This window comes from Poeciliopsis prolifica, unplaced genomic scaffold, assembly GCF_027474105.1.
Source record: "Poeciliopsis prolifica strain line A6 unplaced genomic scaffold, Auburn_PproV2 SCAFFOLD053, whole genome shotgun sequence".
Lineage (NCBI taxonomy): Eukaryota > Metazoa > Chordata > Actinopteri > Cyprinodontiformes > Poeciliidae > Poeciliopsis > Poeciliopsis prolifica.
The window spans coordinates 2,457,586-2,467,126 of NW_026562428.1; the positions used below are offsets into that span (position 1 = coordinate 2,457,586).

At 43.5% G+C, this 9,541-nt stretch overlaps 2 protein-coding genes across 4 annotated transcripts; both read left to right on the forward strand.

Annotated features, from left to right (window-relative positions):
- The first annotated feature begins 72 nt into the window (after positions 1–72).
- On the forward strand, positions 73–5,189 carry tmem237b (transmembrane protein 237b). Of its 3 annotated transcripts, XM_055059303.1 has the most exons (14): positions 73–246; positions 403–438; positions 2,020–2,051; positions 2,148–2,161; positions 2,238–2,306; positions 2,386–2,514; positions 2,592–2,685; positions 2,761–2,918; positions 3,417–3,552; positions 3,632–3,823; positions 4,053–4,126; positions 4,220–4,307; positions 4,394–4,515; positions 4,625–5,189. In XM_055059303.1, the coding sequence occupies exons 1-14, from the start codon at positions 226–228 to the stop codon at positions 4,687–4,689; spliced, it is 1,230 nt and encodes a 409-aa protein (XP_054915278.1). In that variant the 5' UTR covers positions 73–225; the 3' UTR covers positions 4,690–5,189. The 3 variants fall into 3 exon arrangements, with proteins under 3 accessions (XP_054915278.1, XP_054915277.1, XP_054915279.1); XM_055059302.1 differs by having other exon boundaries at positions 4,053–4,307; XM_055059304.1 differs by lacking the exons at positions 73–246; positions 403–438 and adding an exon at positions 1,393–1,699.
- A 47-nt stretch (positions 5,190–5,236) lies between these two features.
- On the forward strand, positions 5,237–9,435 carry LOC129378784 (cytochrome P450 20A1). Its single transcript, XM_055059301.1, has 13 exons — positions 5,237–5,401; positions 5,872–5,921; positions 6,044–6,210; positions 6,281–6,426; positions 6,492–6,659; positions 6,763–6,841; positions 7,303–7,415; positions 7,510–7,564; positions 7,673–7,793; positions 7,871–7,982; positions 8,062–8,126; positions 8,440–8,529; positions 8,634–9,435. The coding sequence occupies exons 1-13, from the start codon at positions 5,249–5,251 to the stop codon at positions 8,785–8,787; spliced, it is 1,473 nt and encodes a 490-aa protein (XP_054915276.1). The 5' UTR covers positions 5,237–5,248; the 3' UTR covers positions 8,788–9,435.
- The last annotated feature ends 106 nt before the right edge of the window (positions 9,436–9,541 follow it).

Genomic DNA, 9,541 nt, shown 5'->3' on the forward strand with positions numbered 1-9,541 from the left:
GCGCCTTTCCAGTTTTTGACCGTGTTCTTTTATTTTGAAATTACACGCACCACTTCCTGAGACGTCGTCACATCCGGTTTACGCGAGGTAGTCCTGTGGAACACAAACAGCGTAGCGTAAACTCGGTTTTTAACTTGTCTCGGTGTTGGAAAAAGTCCGGCTACACTGACGAGAATGTGACCGGGAGTTGATTTCGCCGAGGGGTTTTAGGAGAAAAGACCGAGAATGGACGGAGGAGACGGTAAAGTAAGTACTTGTTTATGTACAAGACGAATAACGGTTGTACTAAGTCGAAGTGTTCTCGCATCTCAACATCTGTAAAGACACAGAACGAAATTCATTTTCTTCTTCGCCGGTTTTTAAAAAATCTCTTCTTGTATTTTTCCTCCTGTTACTGTGCAGAGCATAAGGTTCAGGGAGCTGCCCCCTCTTCCTAAGGTAAGTGAACTCATTATTATTACTGTCTGCAAAAAAAGAATATAATACTCTAAATGTAGTCCTTTTATAATTGGACCTTTGGATACAATTTAGTAATATTAGGACAAATTTAAGCTAGTTGCTTCATAATTTATCCTTCTGTTTCTTTTAAATTGTGCTGGATGTTGGAGTTCAGAGGTCATTTATTTCAATCGATTTTAATTTTAAACGATGTAGACAATAAATAAATAAAGTTCCAATACATCTTTAATGTGAAAGTGAAAAACTTCCAAATTAAAATGCCCAGATTTTTAGTCTCTGTTCTGTTTATCGAGCAAATTAAAAGCTACAATAATAATAATAATAATAATAAAATATATTTCTATATATATATATAGTATTCTTAGGTTCCATTTTTTACTGTGTACCAATCACCAAGTTTTTTGCAATTTAGTAAATAAATATGTATTTACATAAACTTAGAAATGCACGTAATTTTTTCTCTTTCCGTCGTATTTTAAATGCATATAAACAATAAAATGTGCATTAGGGTCATTAATAATTGAAATATTCCCTCGTCCTGTTTGCTTTACCCTCACCACTTTAACTTTTATTTGAAGTAATTACGCCCATGAAAGGCAGTGGGAGGAGCTAAGACTGGGCCGGTTATCCAATCAGATGCTGGGGACTATTGAGGACCCCCCCACTGAGTTTTATTGCACGGCAGGTCTTAGTGCAGAATATCTTAAATGGTTAAATATATCAATACATATTGATATGAATTATTTATTGATATAAACTTTTGTTTTTTCAAAATTTTGTAATGACAACATCCGTATCATTTCAGATCTCACTTACCTTGTTTTTACTAACACACTTTCTAAATGATTTATTTGTGGGGAGGTTTAGCGCTCGATAATTTAATGTTCACGACCAGATTTAATGTTCACGACCAGAATAAAATACTTTAAAGAATGTGAATTTATTGACGTGGAACAAAGCAAGGATAACGAATGAATGCAGCAAAAAAGTTTAAAAGTCGTCGCTTTCTGAGCAACAATGGGAAAAACCCCCCAGCCAAATCCCACCAAAGCATCAAGCATAAACAGCCACTCTTGTGATGCTCCGAGTCTTTTGGAAAAGGTTTAAATCGCTTGACCTCTGCTCCGACTGATCCTCCGTCTTGGCAGATTTAGCTCGGGATTTATCTGTCAGGATGTCGTGTGGTGGCTTCGCGTCGCTCTGAGTCGCGTTCTTGACCAAAATGGCCAGAAAAACCACGGTAAGGTTTTCTTTTTAGTCATCTCGGCCGCTAGAAGTTCTGCTGGACGAGTACAAAAAAAAAAAAAAAAAACGCACCGGTTCAAATGTTGCGTAAATGACCGAGATTAAACAAAGTACTTATCATGTTGTTGCTCCGTTTAGTTATTGTGAGAGTTTCTTATCTGGGTTTTTTTTTTTTTTTAAATTATTATGAGAAAACATAGTTGACTTGGATAAGTGTGTAAAAGTCCTTAAAATGTGAACTACCTTTTATTTGATTATGAGTAATATTACATTGGTTAAAAAAAAAAATGTTATGCTTGCTTTTTGTCTCCATAGCGAGGGCAGCGAGCCCTTCCCACCATGTCCAGGTAGAAAAACTTTTCCTCTTTAACGACTTCTTTGTTAAAAATGAGATTAATAATAACAATAATAAAACTTTCTTTTTTGTTGTTGTTTGATGGAAGCCAAGACACAGCAGGTGGGTCCAAATTTCCTCCGAAGTCGCCTTATCGATTCATTTCTGTTCCTAAATTCCAATGGAAAAACGTTCACAGATTTTCCAGCCCCGAAACGGAAAAAGAAGAAGCCGAGAAAAGACGCAAACGGAGAAGGAGACGTGGACGGTGAGGAGCTGAGGTTGACAACTGGAACCCTCGCCCCCTTTGAAAAAAACTCTTTGTCTGAACAATTTTGTTTCCTCAGATCAGGAAATGGAGATGGGAGGGCTGGGCAGCCGGAGGGCGTCCGAGGTCGGAGATCACCCGACGCTCGAAGCCACGGCAGACGCTCCGACGCAGAGGAAGCGGAAGAAGAAGAAAGCCGTGTCCACAGGTGAAGCCGCTCCGCTTTCCTTTTGCGTTTTTCTAAAGTCCGGCCGCGGTCTCGAGCATATCCGTCTCCCAATTCAGATCCGGAAGACAACCAGGCCGACCTGGTCAACGGAGACACAGGAGATCAGACCACCGACGGGGAAGAAGTGGTGAAGAAAGTCAAAAAGAAAAGGTAAAAAAAAACAAAAAACAAAATTAGAGGTAAGAAGACAACAGCGACAAAAATAAGGTGTTTTGTCATGTTCAGGAAGTCAAAGGTCGCAGAGTCGCCGCTTCCCGACGAGTTTTGCGTGGAAGAGGACGACATCATCAACGACAGCTGTTCGCCGATCCCCCAGCAGGCCTTGTTCTCGGCGCCGCAGGGTCAGAGCCAGCCGGTCGGGAAGCTGTTTGTAGAGAGAACCAGTGAGTTCATCACACCGACGGTTATCTACAGTCGATAACGAATTGAAAACTCATACGAGAACAAAGTCTTAATAAAAACAAAGAAAAGTTGTAAAAATACGAAAACAAACTCATCATTTTATGAGAATAAAATCATAACAACATAAAGCTTTCCATAAAATATCCTTTTTCTAGTAATTGTACGACTTTCTTCTGGCAATATGGCCTCCATGTTCTGCTAATATTATAACATTTTGAATTATCCTTATAAAAACATCTCCCAGCCTGGCCCAATCCTGTGCGTACGCTAGGACGGGAAGTCCAAACCCAAACGGATTCAGTAATTTATTTATTCATATTTTTTTCGAAACGAATGGAAAGTCTTCAGTTTTGGACCAAAAGCGCCAGACAGACACTGGACACTCAAATCAGAGACATCTCTCTCTGTGAAAAGGTCGATGACTTTGAGTTTTTTTTTCTTCTTCTTCTTCTTCTCGTCATTGACGCGTGGATACGCAGAGCGGTTCCAGGCCGCCGAGCGTTCCGACTGGAGGACGACGACGGGCGAGCAGATGGACGGCTTGGCCGAGCCGCAGCACATGCTGCCGCTCTGGACCACCAGAGACGTTTCCATCCGAGTGCACGAAGGCTTCAGGTGAGAGAGGGAGGGCGACCTTTCACCCCTCCCGTATCCCTCGCTGTGTCCGTTTTATTTCTTTCTGATTTCCCTTTAGGGTGTTCGGCCTGTACTGCCACGGCTTCCTGGCCGGCTACGCCGTGTGGAACGTGGTGGTGGTCTACATGCTGGCCGGGCAGCACCTCACCGCGCTGCGCAACCTGCTGGAGCAGTACCACGGCCTGGCCTACCCCTCGCAGGCCCTGCTCTACATGCTGCTGGCCATCTGCACCGTCGCCTCCTTCGACAGGTGAACCAGGAGGAATCCCTTTCAAAATAAGAGCCTGCACTTGAGTCGCTTTCGACTTGAAATTTCCCCATTTTCTTTCTCAGAAATCTCTGAGATTCACCTCAAATTTCTGCTTTATTTATTTATTTGTCTCCAGATCAGCAACAATCTGTCAGACTTACACCAAAATATGAGCGCTCTCCTCAAAAATGACCGATTTGACTTTTTGTTTTTGCTTTCCTGTCGCCAGGGTGAACCTGGCTAAAGGTCCGGTGGCTCTGCGGCAGTTCATCACTCTGGATCCGGTGGCTCTGGCTTCGTTCTGTAAATCCACATCCACTCAGAGACGATTGATCCTTGTCGCTGGGGTTCGCCGCAATCTCACGCTCTGTTCCGTGTCTTTTTTTCCCCACACAGTGTATTTCTCTGCTTTGATCCTTTCTCTGAGTCAGCAGATGACCAGCGATCGGATCAACCTCTACGCGTCCTCCAACTCGACGATATGGTGCGACGGCTCAGATAATCCCGACGTTACGAAGCGAACGTAAAGGCCAGGATTACATTGCCGTGTTTCATCTGTCCCCGCTGCAGGCCTCAAGGGTCGGAGCACCAGATCCTCCACCCGTGGGTGACCATCAACCTGGTGGTGGCTCTGCTGGTGGGCTTGGCGTGGATCTTTATCGCCACCAGGCCGGAGACAGACTACACCGAGGGTGAGAAGGAAAGAAAACAAGAAAGAAAGAGGACGCTGGCAAACTGTTTGAACTCCAGTGAAATCCACTGTGACATCACAGATTATGTCATGTTTTGTGTTTTCTTTAGGTTATCTGAGGGCGATGGAGGTTGAGCCGGCAAGGCCGGAGGACAAGCCAGAAATGACTGGCTGAAAAAAAAAAAAAAAACGGAGCAACCGTTAATCTCTAATAACTGCAGCTTTGTCGACATCTGTGATTGTATTAGAGATGAATTTTTTAGTTGTTGTTTGTATTTTTCAAACGTGCTTGTCTCTTAAAATATAGAGTTTAAAGTAATCCAACGACGGCTTTTCTGTACGTCTGATAAAATATGAGATTTATGAAATGAAATCCACCAGATGTCCAGATCCATTTTTTTTTTTAAGTTTCTTTTTTTGTTTTGTTTTTTCACTCACAAATATAGGTCAAATATATGACCACTTTATTTTCTTCATATTCTTCTAGTTATTTAATTTGATTGGTGTTTTTTAGTCCCAACACTCCATCCAATAGGGATCAAGATATTTAAACACATTGTTTACGTTGAAATATTTTAATTTGTACAAATAAAGGTGTTATGAGTTGTAGATGATTTTCATTATTGGAAGAAAATGTCAAGATAAACTAATTAAATAAATAAATCCCTGAACTCATCCAGGCGCTCGATTGCTTTGGTCTACTTCCTGTGTCCAGGCTGCGCGGTCGCGCGCAGATGCGCCGCGTTGACGTGGTAACTGGCAGCGTTAGGACGCGAACCTCCGAACATAGGCGAGCAAAAGGCGACGGCGCCGTCATGTTGGCCTTCGCCATCTTCGCTGTCACTTTTGTCATCATTTTGGTCGGAGCGGTTCTCTACTTGTACCCGGTAAGTTCCCCCGGAACAACTCAAAGCTAGTTAGCATTTAGCAGGCTGCTGTCGAGCTTAAAGCGGCTGCAGATGTTTTTGGGGCCAGGCCAGCTGTCACTGCTCGTGCGTGACAGCTGGACAAGTCCAGACGTCGTGTGACGTTCTCTCGTAATCGGCGTTCGTTTTGCGTCAACTCGCGACAAAATTTAGCGCATAAAACCAGTTTTCTGAGTTAATGGTTTGCGCCCCCCCTCACACCCCTTCCCAAAAATAAAGGTCAAACGCGTAGAAATGAACATTTTCAAACCCGAAAGCGTATAATTTGTTAGACGATTGTTAGACAGCACAAATATCTGCTTGCATGATGAATTGTTTGTCTTAAAAAGCTTGGACTCCCTCAGAGGGAAAGAAATAGTCTTAAAATGGACAACATTCAAATGGAAATCCCCACCACATGTTGACTTGATTCTTGTCAAAAATGTTTCCAGTCTTCCAGAAGGGCCTCTGGTGTCCCTGGTCTTTTCCCCACAGATGAGAAGTAAGTAGCGTTTTTTTTTTTTTTTACATATTAGTAATTTCTGTTCTCTCTGCAGGCGGTTCATCCACAGAAAAGCTTTTATATCTTTTGATTTTATTTTGCTTCTTTTTCCCACTCTTCAGGGACGGAAACCTGCAGGACATCATCAACCGAGGCAGCCTGCACGAGTTCCTCGTCGACCTGCATCGGGAGTTTGGATCCGTGGCGTCCTTCTGGTTCGGCGGGCGGCCGGTGGTCAGCCTGGGTTCCGTGAACCAGCTCAGGCAGCACGTCAACCCCAATCACACCAGTAAGGACGTCACACTCCCAACTTTTGTCCACGCCAATACTTGGACTCATTGCCTTTTTCTGCTTTTCAGCTGACTCCTTTGAGACCATGTTGAAGTCGCTGCTGGGATACCCCCCGGGGATGGGAGGCGGGCCCAACGAGTCAGTGGTTAGAAAGAAATTGTACGAAGGCGCCATCAATAACAGCCTGAAGAACAACTTCCCAGTCATGCTCAAGGTTTGTCTGGGTCCCCTTAACCGAGGCTCGCCTCAAGTCCACACTGACCAGGAGGTTTTGTGTAGGTGGCGGAGGAACTTGTGGGAAAGTGGAAGTCGTTCCCGGAGGCTCAGCACATCCCGCTGTGCGCCCACCTGCTGGGTCTGGCCCTGAAGACCGTCACCCAGCTGGGTCTGGGCGAGCGCTTCAAAGACGACGCCGAAATCATCTCCTTCCGCAAGAACCACGACGCGGTGAGGGTGATTTGAATGTCGTTTCTTCTTTTTCTTCTTCTTTTCTTTTTTTTTTTTTAAGCCGGCATCAAAATGAATTTAGTGTTTGTTCCGATTCTTGCAGATCTGGTCTGAAATCGGGAAGGGTTACATGGACGGCTCCATGGAGAAGAGCTCCAGCAGAAAAGCTCATTATGAGAAGGGTGAGTTCAATCACTGATCTGCTTTCGGTCTGCGATGCTGTTTTGACACAACTTTTGATTGATTCCTGGCACAAAACTTCGGAAGGTCTTTGAATTCTCTCTAAGTTTGGGGCTTATTACTTTGCGGCTTCGGCCGCGTTCTGGTAAACTCGAACAGAAAAATCAGTCAAAAAGAAAAAGTGAAACTGTGTCAAAATGTAAATCATCCTCTGGTCATTTTTGATGGGTTTGAATCGAAATTCAACACTCAGAATTTCATTCACTTTATTGTCAATCCATGCACATAAGAGAGGTTTGGAGACACCTGCTGACAGAGTTAGGAACTACAACTATGTACATTCTTTACTCATCTTCAAAACCAGGAGTTGGACGCAAGATTGGATCGGTTAAATTTTTACATTTTATTGTTGCTGTTTTGGGTCTTTTTCTTCTCGTTTTAACCATGAATGATTTGTGACCAGCTTTGTCAGAGATGGAATCCATGCTTCTGTCAGTGGTGAAGGAGAGGAAGGCCCAGAGGAAACGGACGGCGTTTGTGGATGCTCTTCTTCAGTCCAGTCTCACAGAACGACAGGTGGAGTCTTTGATGGCGTAAAAAAAAATTAATAAATAAAAAAATAAAACTGATGGAGAAGGTTATGAAATAATTTTTTATGTTTGTGTTTTAGGTCATGGAGGACTGCATGGTCTTCACTCTGGCTGGATGCGTCATCACCGCTAACTGTAAGCGAGGAATTCTCCTCTTGGCGGGAACGACTGCTTTGCCTCGTAGAAAAGCATCCAAAGTAAAAAAAAAATAAAAATGAAAAAATGCCGTTCTTGTCTCGGCAGTGTGCATCTGGGCGCTTCACTTCCTGTCCACGTCCAAAGACGTCCAAGACAAACTCTACCAGGAGTTACAAGACGTTTTGGGTTCCGATCCAATTTCCCTAGACAAGATCCCTCAGCTCAGGTGAGACCCGATCCGTTCCGGAAACGGCCGCTTCTGAGAAACGGCCGCCGAGTTTAATCTCGTCTCTCTTTGGGAAGATACTGCCAGCGGGTTCTCAACGAGACCGTCCGGACCGCCAAGCTGACCCCCGTAGCTGCTCGACTTCAGGAAGTGGAGGGCAAAGTCGGCCAACACGCGATCCCTAAGGAGGTATCGACTTTGTTCAGGTCTCCGGCTTGTGACCACAATTGGAGGAAGTAGCAGCAACGTTTCATGTATTCACTTTCAGACTTTGGTAATCTACGCCCTGGGAGTAGTCCTTCAGGATGCAGACGCATGGAGCGCCCCCTACAGGTTCAACCTTTTAGTTAATGGAAGAACTAAGATATTTGCGATTCTTAATATGGAAAAACTAAGTACAACTTTGCTGCATCTGAGTGACCGCCTCTTTAAAAGCAGGAGTTTTTTCTTTTGCTACCAAATCGTCGCGCATTCAGCCCGAGGCGTTCCACAAGGAGTCTTACTGCGGCGACTTCTTTTTCAGAGGTGGTGCCGCGAGCCGTTGGCTCAGAGTGTACTTGGTTTTTTCCATTGGCGGTATCTACAAGTTAGCTTCACTATCGGAGATAAAATTGCTCAAACCAAACATCGTTTGTCTCTTTATCAGGTTTGATCCGGATCGATTTGAGGACGAATCTGCGAGGAAGAGTTTCTGCCTCCTCGGCTTCTCGGGGAATCAAACGTGTCCGGAACTCGGGTAATTTCACATTTTGACGATTAAGCTTTTGTCGGAGGATTGATGCTTAATAATTGGCTAAATTGTTTATTTGTTTTTTTTTCTTATGTTTTGGGTTTTGTTAGGTTTGCTTACACCGTCGCTACGGTCCTGCTCAGCACGTCGGTGCGACAGCTGAAGCTTCACCAGCTGGAAGATCAAGTGGCAGAAGTCAAATCTGAGCTGGTGTCCACACCTAAGGACGAAACTTGGATCACCGTCAGCAGCAGAGAAAGCTGAAAATAGTGGACGAGAGCCCAGCAACTGCAGCATCACGCTCTTGGAAAACAATCGACTGGAGCGAGGATTTACCAGCAAAGTATTACAGTTGTGGTTTCGAATGAAGCTCTCAATTAGACCTGTTGCAAGGACTAGAGACTTTCAGGACATTTCTAACCTGCAGCCAAATAGAAGCCTCCTTCATAAACGGACCAGCTCTAAAGGCAAGAGCTCTGAGGTTTTATTTTTAAAGGAGCGCACCGTAACAAACACTGCCATTTGGCGGCTTTCCAAAATGTGGCCGACCTGTTTTCGAGCAAGAAATTATGTCTTTATCAACGATTATGTAAATCATCTGCGGAGACGATTTCAGCTCTTCCTGTTTCTGGATCCACAAAATGAGCCACTTTTTTTTTTTCTCTTTTAAAAAGAATGTTGAAACTCTCTAATTTTGCCAAAATCAATAAAAAATTTTAAATATTTTCTTTAAAAATCAGTAGACACTACCTGAAACATTGTTTTTAAAACCTGATTTCTTTTTATGTTTATAATAACGGTCTTCTTCATTTTTGTCACTGATTCAGGGCAAAATATTTGAGCCTTACAGCATCTGGACATTTCATTTCACTTTTATAAGGCCTGTAGTTTAATAAACTTGATCAGAAAATATTATTTTCGCTCTTGTCTTTTATTTAATTGTACAAAATATTTGTCCTCTTTATGAATTTGCAAAGGCAGCTTCCAGTAAATGTATATGACTCCTTGATTATTACAA